The sequence below is a fragment of the Zosterops lateralis genome (genome assembly GCF_965231275.1).
Source record: "Zosterops lateralis genome assembly, chromosome: 15".
NCBI classification, from domain to species: domain Eukaryota; kingdom Metazoa; phylum Chordata; class Aves; order Passeriformes; family Zosteropidae; genus Zosterops; species Zosterops lateralis.
The window spans coordinates 3,285,457-3,309,029 of NC_139775.1; the positions used below are offsets into that span (position 1 = coordinate 3,285,457).

Genomic DNA, 23,573 nt, shown 5'->3' on the forward strand with positions numbered 1-23,573 from the left:
GTCTATTTAAGTCAGTCTTTCCTTTTTGGAGCACTGTTTTCTGTTGCCAATGGTGCTGCCAGCTCAGGCTTGGTGTTTGTGCATGGGGAAGAAACGAAAGATTTTGTTCATTCAACTTTTCAGTTTTTTCCACAGCGGGGATCTCAGCTGTCTTTTTCTGAAGGGCCATGGAATACAGTGTGGAGATTAGAGATGAGGCTGATGTGTCAGAGAGAATTGTGCTTGGACTCTTGTGTGGAGCTCAGAGACTCTGGTCGTGGGTGTTGTGAGTTGTGTCCCACTGTGGTTCTGGTGTGAGGTAGGTCTGTGCTGATGGTGTGAGGCTGGCCCAGAGAGACTTGGGGTTCACTGGTCTGGGTTTGGGGAGTGCCCACAGAGCCCTTCAGGGGGAATGCAGGTGGCTGCAGCAGGGAGATCTCCTGGAGCTGCTCTGGCTGGCTGGGGAGCTCTCTGGCCAGGCCAGGCCTGCTGAGGGAAGGGCACGTTGGGCAGGAATTTGGGCCAGGGCTGAGGGACCATTTTCCCTTGGTGGAGCTGCAGACAGCAGACACTGATCTGCTGACCTGTCGCCTCGAGCCAAAGAAGTAAACCTGGGAATGCTGACCTGGTTTTCTTTCTGAAACATCTGTGTGCTGGCGGGCTGACAAATCTTGGGGACTAACTTCCTGCAGTGTCTGAGACCAATTAAGAAGAGGAGATAGTGTGAATGTGTATGCATTTCCTCTCTAAGAAAGGGTTTAATTAAGTGGCAAGCATCTCTATTTAGTACAGTGGTTTGCACAGTTGTAATTCATAATTACCCAGGTGCTACACTCAGTACGGGAAGTCCTTCTATGCACATTCTGCTTTTGGAGCTGGGGGAAGGGAGAGGGAGGAAAAGGGGAATCGGATTTCTTGATTCTGCATTTAGTGGTGGATTAGTGCTCTTTTTTTTCAGTGAATAGAAGAAAAAGGAGAATATTTGAGTTCTCTACTTTCCTTTTTGAATCTTGATTAACTATGCTTAGCTACTCTCTTCCATCCAAGGCATTGAATATCTTTGCAGTAGTGAATGAAGCTCATAATCTTTTCCTTTCTCACAAGTTAGTAATTTGTCTTTCTCTGAATGTCCGTTATGAGTAAGTGGTTACTGGTTTAAAAAAAAAATTCTGTTGACAGATATACAAAGTAGTGCATGTTGAAATAATTTGAATTACTCACGTTACTCTGGATACTTAATTAACTGCAACCAATCAAGACAAGACTGAGGGTTATTGTTGCTGGTTCCAGTAATGCCATAATTCTGGCATGATCATTCCATGGTGGAACAAATATTTTATGGGATAGTCTATTGCAGCTCTGTGGTCTTTTGTCACCAAGCAAGAAATCAGTCTAATTAAAAGCATTTGGTGCTGGCTGCCCTCTGTAACTGCACTACTGCCCTGAACTACAGTGCTGATTTCTTTGTTGGAAGGTGAGGAGTTTGGTTTGTCTGGGTTGGCCACTGGTGTCCCCCAGCTTTAGAGCTTTGTCCCTAATTGGAGGAGAAAATTTGGATTAGCACAGTATGAGGATATTGAATCTTCATGTTCTATGTCTTCATTTTTTCATAAATAGTTGTAATTTATGATCTGTGAACAGACTGAAATTTGCATGAGTGCTGTTTACAAGATTCCCAGTGTAAAACAAACTGTCTCCTCACAGTGGGGATTCCCAGGGCACCAGTAGGGAGATAAATGCTGCGTAGGGGGAACAAGTAATTAAAAACCACCACAAACAAGCACCAAAAACCAAAACAGCAACCAAAAACCACTGTGCTTGTTAGAGAAACTTCTATAGTTATGAGGTCTCAGCTTACCTCATGGATGGATTGTCTGCTGTTGTCCTGTACAGGCACAGTACTGCATTTTACTGCTAATTTTTTGCCTTCTAGTGAAGATGAAGGTTGGGGAAATGCTAAAGAATTCACTCTCTGAAGGGGGCCAATGTATGCAGGTTGCTAATGCTCCCCCAAATCCCTCAGAATAGGACTTTTTCCTGGCTTCTGCACAGGGATTGATACTGAGTGAATTTCCCTTGCATTGTTCTGCCAGGATGAGATAGTGCCAGTTTAGAGCAGCTCTGCCATTCCTGTCTCACCTGGGGCTTCTGACTCCTGTGTCTGTCTTAAAATATTCTGTTCCTACCTGGTACCTTCTGGTTCTGTGAATTCTGCAGCTGAAAGAGGTGTCCCTGCAGAGCAAAAAAAGCAATCTAGAATGGGAAACAGCAATCCCATTCCTGATCTGTTCCCTCATCAGGTCTCCTGTGTTGGTGCATAAACAGTTGTGCTGTTCCAAGCAGGGCAGGGGATGTGGCAGTGAGCAGCCAGGGTTGGAAGGGATGATGAGGGTAATCATTGTGTTTATATAGAAATAAAAGTTATGTGCTCAGTATTTGTAGGACTTGGCATGTGTGAAAGATGGAAGCACTGCCTCAGCAGGGTTTAACAGCTTCTGGAGGGGGAAGTGCCTGAACAGTTCCAAAGGGCATCTTTGGTTTTAGAGCAAGGCAAAAGTTTAAGGAGAAAACTGTTTGTGGTTGTCTTACACTAATTATGCATATGCTGAAGGCACCAGTTTTTCCATAGAGAAGTCTTGGAGGAAGCTGCCACCTGTTGAATGTGACATGCAGTATATGCTGGAGTATTGCTCTAAGCTCTTTTGTTCATCATTATTCTGTTCTCTTGTTTTAAAATGTACATTATTCTTCACTTTCCATGCTGCCTTAGGTTTTAGCTTTCCATGACAGAACACTTATTGTGCCTCATGGGGAGAAAATGCTCCTTTGTAATCTCAAATTCTGAAGCTTGAGGCTTCAGAGCAGTCAGATGCAGTTGTGGGAGATTTCAGTCCATGTTTAGGTGTTGGGAGTAATGCATTTAAATGTAATGCTTGGAAGTGCAATGTCAAACCTGTGCTTTAACAGGGTTTAGTTTTCTCTCATTCTCTTGGGGTTTATCCACTTAGTTTTAATAAAGCAACCATATTTCATAGATACCTTTAAGTGTTGTAAGTCTGTATTTTACAGTTTTTGCACTGAAATTCTGGGCAAAACTTCCTGCCAGACTTTCCTATCTGATACTAATTTTCTCCAAAGAATGCTGTACTTATCTCTGATGTTCAAAAATATTAGTGTTCTTTCTCCTTTGCCATTAAAGCTTTTATTTCCATTTGAATATATCACAGTAATAACTCTGGAGGCTAAAGGAGAGATAGGAAGAATATAAAATAAAACAGATGAGCACCTGACATTGAGGCAGAGCAAGACTGTAATGTATAATCAGATAATCAGAGTGAGAAGTAAGCAAGCTCAGATCAAAAATATATCTGTCCTTGCTTTGCATTTCAAAGCTCTGGGAACAGTTCAAGAGAGTGTCTTCCCAGGATCGCAGATCTGGCATTCTGGAGACAGAAGAAGCTGCTAAGCAATAGCTTAGCTCACTGTCCATCTTTGGTGAAGGAGGATTTGAGGAACTTCAGTAGTTTGAGTACAAGAACTGTGTGCTGGTGTTGTCTGCTCCATAGCAGGTGTTTCATTTGCCATGGGGGGCTCAGCAGTCAGACACTTCATTTTGAGCTGCTGCTGTATTTCTTGCCAGTATTGTTTGACACTGTTGGAAAACAGTTGGGTAGAAGTTGCTTGACTCCTTGCAGCATGTAGTGACCCATGTTATGTGTAAATGGCTTGAACTCTGCTGCTCACTCTACTGTGAAGGAGAAGCTTTCAAAAATACAGACACTTATAAAGAGCCACTTTCATTGCATTACGCAGCCCTGTTTGCCTTAAAGTGAAATTATCATTTAAATAGCAGAGACTAATCAGCAAGGGGATGGTTTGCTCCTGTCAGACAGCTCAAATGCTTGTGCTTGATTTTTATTCAGCCTATCATTTGATCGTTTCCAAAAACCCAATAACCACTATAATCTCCAGCTCAGTTTTAATTTTACCTTTCCATTTCCATTTTAGCATCTTTCAGTATTTCAGCTCTAAATTTTAAGCTGGGGCTGTCGACGTGCTCTGCCTCCCCTCTCCCTCAGATGTGCAGTGCATTATCCTCCACTTACCCCAAAGTTTTGCTTTTGCAGGGAAACTTTTAAACAAAAATGCACATCCCATGCATTCATATTGGATGGTTTTGTTTTAGCATAGCAATGTCTTTTTCAAAACTCCTCTCTAAATGCAGAGGCCTTTTTTGAGCAGAAGCAAAACAAAATGCTTCAGTAAGGATTCAAACTCTTACCTGCTGCTCCCCTGCACTCCTGGGCATGGCCTTTAGCTACAGGGGCAAGGAATCTCCCTTCTTTATTGGATCAAGGAATACCAAGATGGATTGTGCCTGACTGATGTAGCAGCTTTCTTTGTCTAGAGAATCGATTATCTTACCAAATAAATCACAATAAATCTTATTTCTTTAAACTTCACTGGAACAAGAACTGCTTGGGAAGGCATAAACCATGGGGGAGAAGATGGAAATTAATAGAAGAATTGTAGGATGTATAAGAATTGTTTAAGCAGGGATAGATTCGATATTGAAAGGAAAATGCAAGGATAAGTAGAATTCCTCAAAGATTAGCCTTAGGATCTGCTTTATTTAGTATTTCTATTAATGGTTTTGGTGCAAAAATTTGGTGTGTGCTGATAAAACTTGGCTAATGATGCCAAGTTCAGAGGATTCATAAATACACAAAAGCTGGATATGCGGAACTGAATGACCCTGAGGATTAGAGTGCAGAAATGGGACAAAATTCAATGAAACAAAGCACAATGCTCCATGGAATTGGGAGCTGAATGCAAACTTCTTTTGGAAAATGTAGCACATGCAGTGGAAAGGACCAGAAGGGCTCTGTGATTGTTACAATGACTGTTCATTCTCACACAGGGGATGCACCCCCAGAAAAACTGCCATGGAGGTGAAAGTGTTCGACTGGCCTGGGAGATCTCCTCAGAGTTCTGGTCCCCCAGTGTGGAGGAAGATAGTGTGGGATGCAGAAAGTGGCTGCTGGAAGGAGCCTGGGAGCCCACTGAGTGTGGAATGGAACAGCCTCTGGCAGAGTCTGGTGGGAGATGTAATTCCTGCCAGGAAATTCATGGATAGAAGGAAGGGGGATCCGTGCTGGTGAGAAAAGGAGCCAGTTATCCTTAAGACTTGCAATGGCATTTAAATCAAATTGCTGTAACCCTGCCATGAATGCAGTGACAAGGAAGTTGTTACTTTTAGAAAGACCAAAGTTCTGAATGCAGCTTCCAGTGGTGTCAAAGGTGTCCAAATTACTGCTCCACGGGGTTATGGAAGAGATGAGTTCATGGTAGTGAAGGACTAGACAGGATCTAAACTGGAAAGTTCTTTTTAATCCCACTTTAATTTGAATTTGTATGTGCCAATCTGTAAACAAGGAGATGTACTGAGGAATAGGAAGAGGGGACAGTACATTTTAGTTTGAAATTGCAGGCTTTATTTAATACCAGGGTTCTGAAAACTGGAGGTGAGGAAGAGAGAGTGGGAGTTAGTGAATAAAACCAGATCATGTCCATTTTTCTGCCCATGCAGAACAAAACCTGTGGACAGGGACATGAAGTGTGAGAGCAGCTGACCTTTGATCATGTTGAGAAATAAGCAGTTTGCTGAAAAATGCACTGAACTATTAAGAAGAGCTTATCTGTCAGTGCTGATAAGACCAAAATATGATTTGTATCATCGGAGAAGCTTTTCTGAGTGTGTTTGGTGCAGGTTAGCTTGATGGTGTTTTGAGAATGACTCACTCCTGGGTAGTGCCTAACCTCATCAGTGCCTAGAGCAGGGATTCCTGCTTCTGAGGGTGGCTGGGAAGGGGCTGCTTTAATCATCTGCCTTTAGTTTGTCATCAGTGCAGTGAGGAGTTCTGGGCTGGATGGGCCAGGAGAGGTCTAATTTTCAGTTTTAGTTGTACCTAACAGGCAGCATAGCAACACCAGCGTGGGGCAGGAGGAAATTGGAAATGAATGAGCATTACAGTACTTCAGTTTTTTAGCATTGTTAAAGTGCACCTGCTCTGACAAACTTGCTTACATGCCCTGTGAAGATATTATGTAAGCTTTGTCCTGAAGCTCCAATCTGTCCTCCCTTGGGACTGCTTTCCCAGTGAATATTTTTGATGAAAGCTTATCTTTACCTGGGTTATATTTTATATTGTCTTTCCTCACCAGCTGCTTTATTAATGGGAATATTCTTGCAAACATACTTTTGTCCAAGCATTGCTTGGAGAGAGAAAAATTCATGTAGCAAAAGCACAGCACAATATTTTCAAACATTTCTTAAAGGGCACGGTGAACTTGAAATGTTAGTGAGTTAAAAGATTAATGTGATAAGTGCCTCAAGGTTCTCTTGAACTAGCTGTGATTATGTAAGTGTTGTTTGTTATTTTAAAATAACTCATAGCATGGAAATTAGCATGGTGGATTGGATTATTTACTCATCCATTTCTGGTCAGTGTCAATGTTGTCTTGGCTAGATAGAAAAATCCAGAGAAACATGCAAGACCTGAAGCAGATTTTTTTTTAGAACAAAAGTTTGTTAACTTTCATCAGTATGAATTTTAAATAAGGTTTTTAGTTGGTGCCCTCCATCCCTTTTAAAAAGTAAAGACTCTTGCAGTCTGGAGCCATTATGTATTATGTGCATAGAGTAAATAGAAAAATGTTTTGCTTTCACCTGTAATGTTTCTTATTTGAAACAATATTCAACAAAATTGTCAGGTATTAGAAGTGAGCTTCCTAAATTGTTCGTGCCTTTTCTATAAATAATGCTTTTTTCTGTTTGAGACAAAATGAAAAGTGTTTTTTGTCTTAACCTACAAAACCCACAGCCTGAAGTGAGCTGCCTGAATGAGAGCAAACACTGCACTGGGCTGGCAAGAGCACTGGGGCTGGAATAATTGGAAAGATTCCCATTGTAGAAGCAAAGATGGGAGGTGTTGGGGGCTGAGTGTGTCCCTGTGTTTAGTGAACACTCAGAATCAGTGTCTGGGGGTTGTTTTCAAAGTGCTGACCTGCATACCTGAAATAAGAGCTCAGGGCTCTGCTTTCAAATGCAGTTCTCAGTGGGGTTAGAGCAGCTTGTAGGGAATGGGGCCAGGCCTGCTCAGCAGAAAGGAGATAAAAGATGCCAACTCTCCCTCTTAGCCAAGGCAGGTAAGAGGTGGAGGTGCCTGGGACCTTGTCTCCCTCCCTTCCACTGATGTACAGTTCTAGGAGTTCATTGGCAAAGCTTATTTTATCAGCTTGATGTTCTGCACATATTTTGGTCGTCACCTTGCAGCAAAATGTTTCTTTCTAATGAAGTCACCTCCTCCAGAATGATGCTCTTGCAAGATCATGATCTATTTTGAACAGTGTGGTAGAAACCTCTGCAGCAGTGAAGCTGCTCTCAACTTCTGTTGCCCCTTGCTGTAAGCAGGAGCAGATCTGTCAGAGAGCCTAACCTTCCAACACAGGCAGAGTTTTGGCTTTTCTAGAAATGTATTCATTCAGATTTTGAGCATCTCTTCTCTGCTTTTTTAGTACCCCTTGGACTCGATCCTTACTCACTCCCTTTCTCTGCATTATTCTCAACTCTCTTGTCAGCAGAGTTAACAATTTCTGTGTCTCTGCAGGGAGTAATGGGCAGCTATTGCAAGAACCATTTTCTGGCACAAGTTGTTCTTGTTGTAATTGCTTTTGAATTCTTATTACTTGTTTAAACTGTCTTCCAGAGATACTCTGATATGAGCAGTGTAGTAAAAGGGAAGATAAATCTTTTGAGTAGGAAGAAATATGAAATTCTGGATTTATTTGAGTTATTCCCTGCTGACCAAGTTGATTTATTTTCTGTTTTAATGAAACAGTCATCCTCTTGCTGTGATACACATCAAGCTCTTCAGTGGTGGCTTGAAATCCTGCTAACTTTTCTAAGGAGGGCAGAAATGAGGCTTTGACTGAAAATATGTTCAGTGTCTGCATCTTCAGTTAGAGAAGTCAGCTGTTCATCCAGTGAACTGGGACAGCTTTTGGGAATACTTCACAGCTCTGCTCTTGGCTCCATTAGAGGATGATGCTTTAACCTAGTTATGAGTTTTTTGTACTCACTCACTTTTGCTACTGTGTTTGCAAATGACATTTGACTCAGTGCTCTTTGTAATCCCAGAGATAAGGCTTTTGTGGCTTCAGGTGGTTTTCTGCAAATGCAGCAGCCAAGGTTGATGGCATCAAGCCTATTTTGTGACAAGCCTTTCATTTAGGCTTGATGGTTTCCAGTGTGACTTTGGCAAAGGCGTCACCTGCCTTCTGGAGAGCTGGCCCACTTGTCAAGGTCACACAACACCTTTTGGCTCACCTGTCTGCAAGTACCTGGCAAGGGGAAATGCAATTGGCACTTTATAATAAGTAATATATTTGCAAGGCTGGTGGAGAGGAAGAGTGAAAAAAATTGCTCTGAATTATTTTTTTTTCTAATTGAGTAGACACAGGTCTTGGAAATGCACATGCTCCTGCCTGGATGGCTTGTGACAGCTGCTAAAGATAAACATGCTCTTTCTCAATGTCATTTGATTAGAGTTAGATAGTTAAAATAGCTTTTTCTTTTCCAGAAACATCTGTCTGGTTTTTGTATTCTGTTCTTTTCATTGGTGGTGTGTCCAGGTCAGCAGATTTGTAGAATACCAGGTTGGAAAGGACCTCGAGGTTCAGCCTTTCATGACGAAAGCCTGGTCTGGACAAGATGGCCCAACATTGGGTCCAGCTGAACCTTAAAAGTACCCAGTACTGGAGGAAAGTTTAGGTAAACCCTTAACCAATATACACCATGAAAACCTAAACCAGGATGTGTGAATCTACAGCACAATTGAGTGTTTACCAGAATTGACTTTCATACTCTGGTACCCATGAGATGCTAATAATTGTCAGAGACATCTGATACAAAATGTTAAAAGAATTATATTTTTGTGTTTAAGGTTGTAAGGGCTACAAAATGAATATTTGGCCCTTCAGAATTCAAGCATCAGAAGGACAGTTACCAAAGTTTTAGCATCTGTGTCAGTCCGTGGCTTTTGTCAGGGAGAAGGGGATGCTTTTGGTATAAGTTGGGATTCAGTTCTATGGTGTGACTAAATCATTGCATGGAATTTGATGGAACCATATCTGGCAAGAATCTTGCTGACAGCCTCAAGTTTGTACGTGGGTTTTAATAGTTTAAAGGAGCTGTCTCTCACTCGGTTGTTTCTTATAATTTTCTGTGCTTAGTAATTTGGAATTGTTAGGTTTGTATATGCTGTCCCCTGCATTTTCCCTCCTTGCTGTGCCAGGGGAGCGGGAACTTGGCTGAAACAAGAAGGAAATAACCACCTTCTCCTCCTCCACATGCTGCTGCATTTGTCAGAGGCAGCTCAAGGGCTCAGGTTGTCCTGCTGTTGTGGAGGAACTGCAATTCTCTTCTGTCTGAACAATAAGCTTTGTATCTGTTTGTACAGTAATGAACTGCTTTTGTTTCCTTCAGGAACCTGCTCTGCTGTCTGGAGCGTTTCCATTTACAGACAACCCTTGCCAAATTAATTTTATTTAATTATCTCCCAGGGCTAAGCTTGAATACATTTTGTGTTAAATTCACCGTTTCTCCCTCTTCTGAACGAAATGGACTTAATATCCTTGTTAAAATCTGATTAAAACTAAAATTGAGTTTTTTGAAGTCTGATTATCCCATGAAATGGAATTTTTAAACCTAATTATGAATGGATTTGCATACATTCTTAGCACCATTGAAAAGAAAGTTGAAATAAATTTATTAATGAAATCTTCCTCTGCTGTCTCTTTGGGCCATGGCGATTGCTGGAGAGTGAGGGAGAAGGAAGGCAGTCGAGAATGAAAACTCCCCCTCTTTTGAAATAAACCCTCTCCCCTCGCAATTAATTCCAGAGCTGTTTTGACCCCATCTCATTTTTGTTCCTCCCTGCCACACAGCCCAATTTAGGTAATTGACGGCCTTTCAGAGGGTAACTACACAGTCGAGCTGGTTTCATGTATTTAAAGCCTTTGTGCTTTCTGAAGGGAGGATGTAGTGGGCAACTTTTGTTTCCACTATTATGTTCTTTCTCTCTTTCCTGAGGTAGCCCTGACACCTAATCAATAGGCATCTCTCGTTCCTCCTTTCTGAGGAGCTTTATACTGGAGCCTTTCGTTTTAAGCCTGCTGAAAAATTGAATAGTTTGACAGACTCTGGTGAATGTGCACATGGAAATTGGGATTGTTTATGTAGTTCCCTGGGTTTGCAGGAAAAAATTTCTTTACAGGATATATTTGAATCTCTCAGTACAGTAATTGTGCCCATCCCTTCAGGATTTTTCCAGTTCTCTCGTGGAAAAGATGTGCCAGTGAAGGACATGTCTGCTTGTCTGACCTGGTGCAGAGGGCAGCAGGTGCCTGTGCAGGGAGGTGTTGCTTTCATGTGGAGGCTCCTTACTTGTTGAACCTTTCTGTGTGTTTCTTGCACTGATTGAAGAGTTCATCTCCTTACATGAAAGGTGTGACTTTTTTATTTGTCAGCCAGTCATCCTCTTAACCTAGACTTACAAAAAGCTCTTTGCCTGTTTAGGCATTAGTTACAGAATATTTAACAGTGTCTTCTCTCTGTCATGGGCTGTGCGCAGATTTTTTTCTCTTGTTAGAAAGTATAGTAAATGTGGTGGAAAAAAGGTGTTTTGGCAGTTCAGAAATCCTGGTCTTGATACATGACTCTGCAAAGAGTAAATGCTCAGCATGTGGCCAAGTGTTCTGTAAGCATTTGCATTTGCAAAGTTGCTTTCAAGTACAGGGGGACTTTTTTTCCATATGCCTTGTGCTTTCATTTTAATCTTGTCTTAGCATAGGTTTAGTGCTAAACGTAGTGGTGGTATCAAGTCCTGAAAGAAATGTGGATTTCTGGCACTATTTCTTCAGGGTGCTTCTGAAGTGGGGAGTTCTGTGAGAGAAACTGTGGCTCAGCAGAGGAAGAAGAGTTGAGCTGAGATCTGAGAATATTTTTTAGCTGGCATGTGCTCAGGTTATAAACCAGGATGGTTGAATTAAATTAAAAATTTTCTTGGTGATGTAACAGGAAGACTTGAGAATTCAGACAAGCTTTGGAGGAAAGCAGCTGACTGAGGGAGCTCTGCACCCACGACTTAAAATTATTTTGTGGTTTAATGGCTGCAGCTTTCATTTGTGCTGTCTGAAACTGTTGTCCAGAGACAGGTTTAGCATCTCATGTACATAATATTTACTGTATAAATAGGACTCCCTTGCAGTGTCTTCCCAATCAAGTCCCAGTGAAATCCAAGGAGTTGGGAATATCTGATAGACCTTTTCCTCAGTTGTGGAGCTGTTGTACAAAGCTGCAGTCACACCAGCTGTGAGCAGAATGTGGAAGCTGAAGAACCCAGAGAAGCCAAGAGGAGATCTCCAGGAGGGTGGATGTTTTGTAGACTTTGGGAAGGCTGTTTAATTATTTTATTCTTGCCTGGTTGGTTCTGTAGCATCCATTTGCTAAAACAGGAAAAATAACTGGTTTGTGGGTAGTCCTGTATCATACAGCAAGATGAAGCAAGATCTTGAAGGTAAATGTGAATAAAAGGAAGGGTGTGAAAATGGTGTTTGTTTCTTTTAGCAGACAGAAGAGGAGCTTTCTCTTCTGTGGACACATTTCAAACTTTGTCAGTGTTTATCATCTAATCTTATTAGTACCTCCCCCAGCAGCTTCAGGCACTGAAAGTGTTCAAAGCTCCATGATAGCAGCAAGCCAAGCTGATGTCCAAGTGCTTGTGACACCAGTGCAGTCCTTGTCCAAATCCCAGTCCCAGGAGCTGTGGCAGACACAGGGAAGCCACAATTGCTTTTGGCTGCTCTGAACCCTGTGCTGGATGCAGGTACCTGAGCTGAGTGAGGGTTTTTGAGAGCAAGCTGGCTAAAGAAGAGTAATTGTTGAAATGCACTGTTTACATCTGTAATTCAATTACACTTGAGCAATTCCACTTTCTGTGAACAAGTCCTAAAGTCTGCTTCTGTCTCCTTCTGCCATGAATTATTCATTCCTTATGGATGAGGGTGATTGGGGTTTGGCTTTCACAGGCAGGTTTATTATGCCCACTTAGCTCCAACTGCTTTGGCATGCTCCAAGCCTCAGTTATTTTCCCAGCGTTTGTTCTTAGCATTCATTGTTCTTGATGTTAAAACTTTTGGACTATGTAATTCAGCTCTGGTTTTGGGAATGAGTCTGAGGGGATGGAGAGTGTTGGTTTCTTTCTTTTGATTTTCTTTGCAGCAAGCATAGGGAGAGCTTTTTATTTAAATCTGTGCTAATTGCCAAGTCTGAGGGTAACTGCTGTATTATCACCATGTGTCAAAGAACTTGGATGTGTGGCTTGGGAGTTTTGGATGTTAAGGAAATAAAGCAGAATTTCAAAACGAGGTGGGATTGATGTGCTGTGCCCTTCAGGGAGAGTGGTTCTGAGGGCTGGTGAGGTTGAGGTTTCAGAACAAAGGGGTGCCATCACCTCTGCAGCAACAGTGACACTCTGGCTTCTTCTGTTCTGGCAACTTGTGTTGTCTGCTTTGTTCTGGGACTGCAGCACTCAGGTCTTGGTGTGTCTCATGTTAGTGATGCCTAGAGCTGATGTGCTAATGGGCTTCCATAAAACTTTCTATTTTAAATGTTATTTGTCCTTCACTTTGAATATTAAATTTTCAGAAACTTTCAAAAGAAAAAAAAAGTATGAGAGAGAATTACTGCATTTGTTTAAAGTTCTGAAAGCTTTTTTTAGCTAAACAGTTCAAAGAGCGCATCTCACTAATCAGAGGAATATTTTTGTGTCCCCGGGGTGGTCACAGTGTTTTAATTGGAACTCAGGCTTCTTTGAAGTCCTTTTTAATCCTCCCTGAGCTGGGGGAGAGGGTTTGAAGACAGCGCTGTAAATCTGAAATTTCTTTGGTTTATTTACATGTGTCTGGGGACGTGTGTAATTCGTTTTCCTGGATGAAGCCCGTGGACAGCTGAGTGGGGAATGTGCTTCCTTCAGTGGGGAGGCCTGAGCCAAAGGTGGGGGCTCTGCACACTGAGCTCACGTTCTCCCGGATTTGTTAAAACCAGGGACTGAGCAACAGGCTCTGAATGGGAAATGAACTCGGTGGGAATGTGGTAGCTAAACATGAGGCTAGGCTGAGCAAAAAGCTGGGATTTAAACTCATGTTTTAGGATTAACTGATTAGTCTGGCTCGCAGAAATGGAGTTGCATACTGATATTCGACTTCTACCAGTTAGGAAACAAAAGATTTAGGAGACAGTGCTTATGACTGATAGCTTTAATCATCTTTTAAATCAGTGTGGAGTTTCATTTTTCTACATTGAACTAGGGATTTTTTGGTGTCCCTAATGATATTGCTTAGTCTTTGTGCCTCACTTTCTAAAATTCAGGCTTTGCTTTGGTCTGGTTTCCAGGGATATCTAGTCCTACCTCAGATGTTTCATGCACTTGGTGTAACTATCACAAGCAGATCTTTAGTGGCAGCTGATGCCTTTTTGTCATCTTAATACAAATGCCCTCTAACTGCTGACAGCACAAATGTTTTCCTTAGGCATTGCCTAATTTTGTTGTTCTGCTATTGATTTTCATGATAAATATAATAATTTATCAGCTGTGTTTTCTGTACTTCAGTAAGGCTTTTAACCTCTCACATTTGCTGAAGCTTGGATGTTTTATGTTCTGCTTCTGGCAGAGGTGAGACATAATCTACTACTGAATTTGGGTAGTTTTTAATTAATCAAAGCAACAGGCTTAACCTCAATTTTCTATCAGAATTCCAGCTGAACATACAAGCAGTATGCTTTTCATTCTTTCTAAAATTGTTGCCATAAATTTACCTGTGACTGTTATGGTATTGATATTAAAAACCAGTTAAAATAACTTTTACTGTAGCTTAAAGTTGCAGTTTAAAGTGGCCATTCCTGCCATGAGATTGAATAGGTATGTGATTGTAATCAGAAGTAAATAAGAATAATATATGAGATGTCAAATCACTTTATATAAAAGCAACTGAAAATATGGTTTAGACTCTCCCAAGGACCTGTCTCCAGCCATTATTGTTATTATTTCCTTTTGCTCAAGGTTAGAGGTTTTGTGTTACTGCTGGCTAATATTTTCAGCTGATAAGAGTCTGGGTAAACAACGGGATCAATAAAGATGTTGAAAACAATACAAGGACTTAGGTAAATTAATATTCTGCAAGGATTATCTCAAGACAGGTGTCAAGAGAACAAGGCCATCAATTCAGTGCAATCTGTAAAATAGTCAAATGTACATAAATTGTCAGTAGCCAGCCTTGGCTGCAGCAGGAGTCTTCTGTCAGACAGGAGCCCTGGCTATCTGGAAAAATGATGGCTCTGTGTTGGTAATTTCCATGGGGATAGAAGTTACGCCAGAAGGGCACGTTGGATACATGCAAATTATATTTGGTTTTAGGTTTTGAAGGATTTCTGTGCCTTGTCCCTGTGTCCCACTCCTCTTTCCTTGAGAAGAAGCTGATGATGTCTATTTCTAGGCTCCTCAAATGTCTTGAGAGTGACCTTGCAGAATGGAACCAGCAGAGGTTTGGTAAAATTGTCTGTTTATTTGCATAGATATTCTTGCCTGATTTGAAAGCTAAGGAGTTAAATATTTTTATTTCAGGTCCTTCTGTTGTAACTAGCCCTCCCTGCCAGCCCTCAGCTTGGTGAGGAGCAATGAATGAGCTTTTATTCATTGACATGGAATTTAGAAAGAGAAGCTTCTGCCTAATCTTCTGGAAGTTTCATTTATTGCCTTGATTTTTTAGCTGTCAGGTTTCATTCCCAGTTTTGTATAATGCTGGTAATTGGCCTGGAATGGTTTTCAGGGTTTCTAATGGCCACTGTTCAATGATATCTCTGAAAGATACAACATCTGTCTGTTTGGAGTTTGTTTCCAATGAACATATCTTTGTATTTCAGTCTGTTTTTCAGATATTTTTTGTATATTGCTGTTTGCAACTATCCAAATGCCTTGAAAGTCTAAGGATTCTAACCCACAGGGGTTGGTAATTGGTATTCTGCTGTCATTCTGTTCTTTAGATTAGTTTGATTTGCCCCACCTTCCTCTTGGCTCCCCTGTTCACACCGTCCTCTCAGCCCAGCCTCAGATTGCCAAAATGATTGTTCCAACTCCAGTGACAAATAGAAACTATAGGAAAAACAACCCTACTTATGACTCCCTAAAAGGAGTTTTTATTCATTTGATGGCATTATTTTTCCCTTTAGCTTTTTGCTTTTTTCTCAAATTAAGTTTGTGATTAGGAAAAATACTTAAAATGTCCTTTGCTGCTGCTGCAGTAAAATGAAACATTACATTATTAAGTGTGTTTACTTTTTGTGCTTGAAGTCTTAAGGGCAGTAGGTACAAAATTGTGTTCTACAATAATTTCCTTTCAACATAGTCATTAATATATAATTACATTCATTAAATTGTGAATTGAGAAAATACATTTGCTTCTCTAATAGTGAAGATTGTGCTGATATCTCTGTTAGCATAAGAGCAGTAACAGCCATTTTTAAAATCCCTTTTGATCATTTCCAACTTCACTACTTCTGTGCTACTGCTGGTGAATACCTGAAAGGTGCTTTAGAAGTTTGTGTGATTTTTTTCTTTCTCTTCATTGTCTAATCTATTGGGTTTAAGACCTTAAGAACTCTTTATTTTCTTGTACAGGAAAAACATAGGACAAAGAATTTGCATAGCTTTGCAGATACACTCCCTGTGTCTTGAGGTGTATTTTAAATGCCTTATTGCTGCCTTATAAGTGGCTTCATTTTATAAAGGTCTCTTGATGACTCTGTGAAATTTTTGTTTCACCATGACCACTAAAAGCTTTGAATTTTGTAATGTTATTGAGCAATGCAGTGGCAAATCCCAAAGCTGAGTATTTTTATCTTCCAGACCAGCAGTCTGGGTACTGCTGTGTGTCCATTCCCTCTGCTTGAGGTCTCTGAAAGCCTTTCTGGTGAGGTTCCATTCCACTGCAATGTGTGTGTTACTCACCACGTTTCTGTGGATTGTTCTGTGCTTGCTCTTAGAGCAGTGGTAGGGATGGAAAAGAAGTTTGGACTGTTGAAATGTCTGGCCAATGGTTAATTTTTTTTCCAAAGTAAAATTATCTTGTTGAGCCCTTACCTATATCTTTAAAGTAGAAATGAAACTTGAGCAATGCATTGTTATAATGCCATAACTTTGGGAGGGAAAAAATCTTTCTTCGTTAAAATCCAAAGAAGTTATTAACTGGAATCTAATATAGTTTTCTTCCTTTTTTTTTCCCCTCATCAAATTATGGCTTGATTGGATTAATTGCTAATTTTGCAGTTGCTTCAAAGGAGATGTATCAATTGTCTTTAGAATTGTCAAGACACTTATAAACACTTTAAATGTTTTCTTACAAATAAGTTGTTCTTCTGCTTCAAGTGGTTAATGGGGACATTTGCTTTGGTAAAGAGCAATTGGATTTGTTGATTCTATCTGTACACAAATAAGAGTTCTCTAAATGAGAGGAACCTCGGAGGCTGAGATTGCTTATTGCTTTCACTTGCACTTCAGATTTCCTCCATTTACTTTCTACATAAAATATTAAGCAGCCACTTTGTTGGAGAAAGAGTCTCAGGTATATCTTAGTTTTGTGGGTTTGACAGCTCTTAACACCTTCATTTGAGTGAGTAAAGGTTTGTGACTGCTTTTCAAAACATTTTAATCGAAGTGCTGCAAAGCACTAAATGTGTCCTAATTGCCTGGAAACATTGAGGATTTGTTTCTGTGACTAATGTGTGTAGGAAATTCCATGTGAATTAGTTAATGTAGTCAGGAATAGGAAGGGAGGATGATGTAGGCATGGAGATATGGACAGGGGTAACTACCTGGACTGGAGCTTGAAGGGACTTTGCTGCAGAAGTGCTGTTGTGAAAGTTAACTCTCAGAACTTCCAGCTCTGGACACCAGATTTTAGTGGCAATATTTTCCTCTAGTCTGGTGAAGAGGTGTTGCCCTGATTCTTTAGCCTTCTGATAATTGTTTACATATTTCTTCTGGAGTTTCTCAAAACAAAGTAGATTGTTTTCATATTTCTCTGTGATGGACTTCTGAATCGACCATTGGGGTCAGAGAGGTGTTCCTCTCATCTACCAATCCTTGACCAAATTCCAAATCTTATTTAAACCCTAAATCATAATGAACTGCCCTTCTTTGCTCACTTCAGCCTGACCAGTGAGTGCATGGTTCTTTCGTGTCCCTAACAGTGACATCGGGGAGCTGAGGAGTCCTCCCAAGGAGGTGATGCACATATTGAGGAGAAAGGAGTATTAAACAATTTGTAGCTTTCTTGTAACAAGCATGGAGTTAATACAACCAAATTAAACTTAAGGGCTCTGTGCTGTAGCCTAGAAGCCTGTATGGGCTTTTGTGATTATTTGCTGAACTTTCTTGCAGGGTGAGTCCTTCCAGGAGCTGAGCTGCTTTTGGACTTGGTGAATCTTCAGAGATAGACAGGAGTCCTGTAAACCAGAGATAGAGGAGTTAAAGCAGTTGAGGAGATCAAATAGACAAAGAGAATGTTTGAGACTCACTTCAAACATACAGGAAAATACTGTTACAGACATTCCATGGCCTTTCTAATCATACAGAAATATTTAAAACAACTAAACTGCCTTTCAGAAATCTTCTCTTGTTGTCATGTTATTGTTCTGTTTGTTCTTCAGATGCTGTTGTTTTCCTGCCTAGAAAGAAGATTAAATTATTTTTATAAAAGTAGAAAAGGTTCTTCTTGTGGAGAGGAGAATTTCAGAATCTTATTACATTTTCTTGTACATAATACAAAAAAAAGATAAGGAACAAAACAAATATTTTATACTTCTGGGAGATTACCTTAAAAAAAAAAAAAAAAAAAAAAAAAAACAACAAAAAACCAACAAACCAAACCACTAAACCCACAAAAACCACCTGGAAATTGTTTTTCATAGAAGAGAATTAAGCAGATGTTAACTCCCTTTCTGTGCCTTATTTTCTTGACAAATACTTTAATAAGAACATTGGTCTCTGGTCTTTGTCAGTTAATTATGTTAAAGTGTAAAACTGAAAATACTGTGCCAAAATTTGGTAATGTTCCAATCCAATGTAATATGATTAGCTGAGGTGACCAAACCTGTCATTGTATAGTCATACTGAGCTAAATCTGTAAAGAGAAATGTTAATTGAGCAGACTTCCAAAAATAAGTAATTCTGAGTATTTAGTGTTATAAATGTGGTATTAGTTTGGTAGTTTAAATCAAATGTAATTAAACAAAAAGCAGTGAAGGACTCAGTCCTCCAAACATAGTTGATGAAGTGCCTGTTTTTCTCTTTGGTTTTACTTCTGTCTTGCACTTCCATACTTAAAATTTAATGTCTGCTCTCTAGCTACAATCAAAACTCTTCCTTTGCTGTGCATTTTGAAACATTTTATAGAAGCAATAAGAAGTTGACATTCTGATAAATTATAAATTAAAAATCTTTTTCTTTAACATTTTCCTCTACTTAGAGAGTCTTGGTTTAATGTTACTTCGACAGCTAATTCTCAGTGTGTAACTGTCACAGTTTATACTGAAATGGTAATAGATCCTTAACTAAGAACAGAGTGTTCCTCCAAATGCTGGGAAATGTCAGTTGTGTGCATTAAAGAAAAGACATACAAAATAGCATAAGCTCTTTTCCTCAAAAATTTAAAAAGTGTGACATTGGGCACTAAAAGTCATTGTACAACTTGATTGGACATCTCATTAATTTAATTTTTCACTTCATTTGAATGGTTTTATGTTTTCATCATTCTTAAGTTGCTCCTTTTCAAATTATCTGTGCTTCAAAGGAAGGCAAAGAGCTTTGGTTGCCAGCAGTTTTTGTCCCCTTACTGTGCTGTAAATTGCTGGACTAATTTGCTTCTTTAGGGCAAAAGTAAACCTCATCCAAAATAGGCTTAAATTCAGTAGTTTGTTTCTATGAATTTTGCTTAAGGAAGGAGGGTCTCAGGATGGGAGGGTGGGACAGAAGAAGAACATTCCAGGTCTTGCCTCCTTGTGCCTTAGCCAGGAAAAGGGACCTGAAGGCAGTGATTTGCTCCTGCATTTAGGAAGCCCCTTTTTCATTTGTTCATGTGAGCTTTATGGTTACAAAGCACATGGATCAGTTTTGATAACACAGTGCCCTAACTGGACTGTTCTGGGTCCCTTTGCAGGTTTTTGCCTGGCTGGTGCACACGAGTTCTGGGGTTTTTGGTGGCTCCATGGGCTCTGTGCCTCCGTGGGGAAGGAACCTGCCTGTAGGTTTGCAGGGCAAACATAGTGGCAGTGCTCAGCTTTTCAGAAAGGGAGTTCTGGCTCTGTTTGGGTCAGGACAGCACTTCAAACTTCCCTCAACAAGCCATGGTGATTCCAGTACTGTTGGAAAGATGTATTGTCACAAAGATCCTCTTAAAGCAGATTCCTTGGCTTTCCAATACTGGTTTTGATATCAGCTGTTCCATAGGGAATGGACAGAGCTTAGCAAAAATTCAGCCAAGGCTCTCAAGGCCAGAACATGTTGCTGTGTGTTGGGATGCTGACAAATTTCTCTCTTTCAATGGCATTATTTGCAGAAACTCGTGCAAAGAGAGGGCTGGTTACAGCTGGTTGCTGTTTGCAGTGCTTTGGGACTTGACCAATTCTCTTCAAATTGAAAGCTTTGATTTAATTTTATTGTGCATGCAGCATCGTTCCTCTGCTTGGATCTGTGGAAATTTGGCTTTTGCCAAACTGCTGGTGCTCAGGATAGGGTATAGACCTGGGAACCAGGCTTTGAAACCTCTCAATTAGGGTGTTGGACTGCAGAGTGCATGCAAAGGTGTCTTTGGCTCTGATTAACCTGGCATGATTTAGTATTACAGAAAGTGAACTTTTCTTTACAGGAGATTAATACCCATGGACTTCATTTTCTGTTGTATCTCTATGCTCCTCCACTTAGAAAGAAATAAAATAATAAAAGCTATTTATTGCCAATAAAACATTGTCCAGAACGAAGTGTAAACCTAAAGCTGCCAATTGCTGGAACTGAGATTGGAAGCTGATTGTTGGTTTGAATGGCTGAACAGATGAGAATGATTGTTTTTTATTGGAAATCGGTCAGGAGCTGTCATTACTAGAAATCTGTGGTTTTTATAGTACTCTTTCATTTTACTACTGCATTAATTTCAGTTCCTAATAGATTATGGTATGAATTTTTGAAAAAAAAAGAGGAAAAAATCAAGGCAGGTACACTTTTTTTTTGTACATTAAAAAAAGAATCTGTGAAATTATTTTGTTGATACAGGGACCAAACACTGGTGTTGGGAGTTGGCACTCCACATGACCAGAGAGCTGCTTGATACTAACGATTCTTATGATAAATCTGCTATATTTGGGTGATTTATTAGAAGCTTAGAACTGCATTTTTCAGAGCCTTGTTGACTTGCTATTACATTGTACAAGGATTTTTCCTGTGGAAATTATTGTGTCTGGTTAGAGTTTCTTTTTGCCAGACAGACTGAGTGTGCCTAGTCCATTTCCCTGGTGTTCCCTCTGATCCCCAACCACTGGTAGCCCTCAGTAAAGAGCTGGTGAACTGCTCAAGTTAAGGATCTCTTCAGACTCAGCTACAAAACTTTGAAATGTTATTTAATGCTGCAACACATTTGAAAATCCAGGTGCATCTTGGCTTAAAATTGACTTGTCTCTGCTAACAGGATTTTATTTTCAGATGTTTTAGCCAAGCCATCTCCAGGTTGTGTCTTGGTTTCTTCTCATAATTCCCTTGGCTAGTGAGTGTGATGTCCTGTCCTGATTTCTTGCTGCAGTCCATTGTCTGATGGGAGAACATTTCCATCTGTTAATTTTATATTGACTATTAAGACTCGGATGTAACACAAGTGATATTAGAGGCCTCAAAATTTTCTGCTGAGGAAGGATAAAGGTTTGTAATTCTGGAAGTGAAACGCAGGAATCTTTCAGCTGGGATTGCCAAAATTGAATCCTATCTGCACCAACTCAGCATTTAACTAATTTCCACTCAACTGGAAGTGACAGATGATTAAAGAGGAAAAGCTAGGTCCTTTTCTTTGATGTGGGTAGTTGCCTGAAAAGTATTTTCATCAGAGAAGGGGCTTCTCTAGTCCTAGATCCAGTCAGAATCCAACGATCAAGCTCGAGGCACTTGTCCCTGTTCAGTTTTTGGAGTGGCAGCAGCTTCATTCCAATGCTGTATTTCAATACTGTAGACTCTGACTAGGCCTTGTTTCATCTGCCAGCAGCAGTGGAACCTTGATTTGCTGTTTGGGGGACATGACAGATTGTGTTTCTGCAGATTTCACTGCTGCAGAACTGACTTCCCAATTGCTCCCTAGGAAAAGCCCTTTCGAGGTCTGGGTTACTCTTCCCATTTGTGGGTGGTGCATATTAGTGGAGCAAAGGGATGTATGTACCCAGTTCATACAGGGATGTCCTTTCCAGCTTCCCTTCCTTTGGGAAGTGTGATAGAAATGCTTCTATTTTAGGGTAGGAAGAACTTTCTGATGGCTCAAGACAAATTTTTATTTTTACGACTTAAAAGAGAGGCCTCCAAAAGAATAGTTTCCTCCTGCAGAGGCTGTTGTGGTCTCTGGAACTGCCAGCGTGGAGTTATCTTGATCCCATTCCATTACCTTTAAGGAGTTGTCATTGGATTTGATGAAAAAATAAACCTATTTCTGACAACTGCGGAGTCATTGCTAGCGGGTCTGTAGAAATCTCTGATCTGTTTGACAAGAAAAGGTTATCGGTGACATCTGAAGCGTTTCCCAGAGCTGAAGTATTCTGTTTTTTTCTCTTGTGGCTCTGGAGTCATGGTGTGTGTGAAGGACTCTGAAGTCAGCCCTCTGGTAGCTCTGTGGGAACACTGCTTGGAGTCACCTGTGATGTACCTGAACATCTACACTCTCAGAGGGTGTTCAGCAGTAGCCAGGGTTGTTGAATGGTACAGTCTGCATTTAGATTTATTTCCTCCTTTTCTTGCCCTCTTACTGCTAATGCTGTGCTCATACTGTGATGGCTTTAGATTTTATGTGAGCTGGACAGGCTGCAGCTTTGTGTTGTTCTGAGGGACTGCAACAGGTTTGGCCCCAGGAAATCTCCTTGGCTGCTTTTGGTGAGACCTGTCTTGTGTCTGTATATGGAATATACATTTGCAAACAATGATTTGTTAAATGTTTTTATTTTGTTTTGATTGTGTAGGACACCTGATGATCTCTCAAGGCAAATTGTGGCCCTGCAGCAGCGAGAGCTTGCCCTGAAAGAGCAGAATTCCACCTTCATGAGCAGGTGAGTGACTCCAGGAGGGGACCCTGGTAGCAAGACCCTGCTATGTTAAAGCAAGAGAAAAGAAACGAGAACTGCAAACTGAGAGACCAGTTCTTTATGTTTCCTTGATGTTCCATGGAGCCTTCTGTGTCATCTTCTATTCTTTCCCATGTTGATAAAGGGCTTTCTGCTTTCTGAAATCCTTGCAGGAAGAAAAAGAAGAATAACTGTAGGTGATGCAGTGAGGAGTAAATCAAGCTTTATGTTATGAGCTGCAGTGTTTGCAAGAGGAAGAGAGTTGCTTTCCCCAGACCATTTCATCTGGAAAGGAAATGTCACAGAGCAAAATGTGCCAAGTACCCATCTGGGTGTAGGAAAGGGAATAGGAGCTCTGAGGACTGTGATTTGACTGCTGAAAGGACCAGGTTGTAGAGATGGTGAAGGAAAAGGATGTTTGCAGTTTTGGTCGCCAAGTACTGCCAGGCTTTGAGAGGAGCAGTCTGTTTATGGAGTGTTTGAAACATGAGGGTGTTTAAACCATTGCCCTCCTGTGGGAGTGAATATGTAATGGGGAAATGAATTTGCCAGAGCTAAACTTTCCAGACTGTGCTGGTTCCACAGCCTTTCTGAGCACAGTTTCACAGACAGCACATGGCAGACAGTGCTTCTCACCCTCAGTGCACATCTTCTTGCTTCTCTCCCTGTTTAATTCCACACACTAGAGACCCTCTGTTAAAAACCTCTGTCTTTCAAAAAGACCCTGGACTGTTTGCATTGCAGGGTTGTAGCTGCCTTGGCTGAGTAACAGGAGTGTGGAGAATTTCAGCCTTTGGTGTAAAAATGCTGAATGTAAAGCAGTCAATACCATGTTAGGCTCTGGGTGGGCACACTTACTTGTCTGGGGCAGCATTTCCTGATGTGTCTCCTAAGGTAGGAGCTGCATTTTGGTTCAAGAGATGATCATGTTTTGGGCTCCACCTTCTTAATGATGGGCAGGATTCAAGCAGGGTGTTAAAAACTTTGGCTATGCTGCTGCTGTTAATGAAATGGTTTAGCCACTTGTAAAATGGTTAGCTAAGTGTAAATGCCCAGGAGTGAGCCAGCCAAATTGTTGTGTGGTTTTTGCTGTGAAGTTTACAGGGGAGAAAAA

At 40.7% G+C, this 23,573-nt stretch overlaps 1 protein-coding gene across 1 annotated transcript in view; it reads left to right on the forward strand.

Annotated features, from left to right (window-relative positions):
* MAD1L1 (mitotic arrest deficient 1 like 1) overlaps positions 1-23,573 on the forward strand; it is a 346,571-nt gene that overhangs the window by 13,636 nt on the left and 309,362 nt on the right. Inside the window, exon 10 of the mRNA XM_083872211.1 lies at positions 22,358-22,444. Coding sequence (XP_083728337.1) covers positions 22,358-22,444 — 87 coding nt within the window. The remainder of the gene's footprint in view (positions 1-22,357; positions 22,445-23,573) is intronic.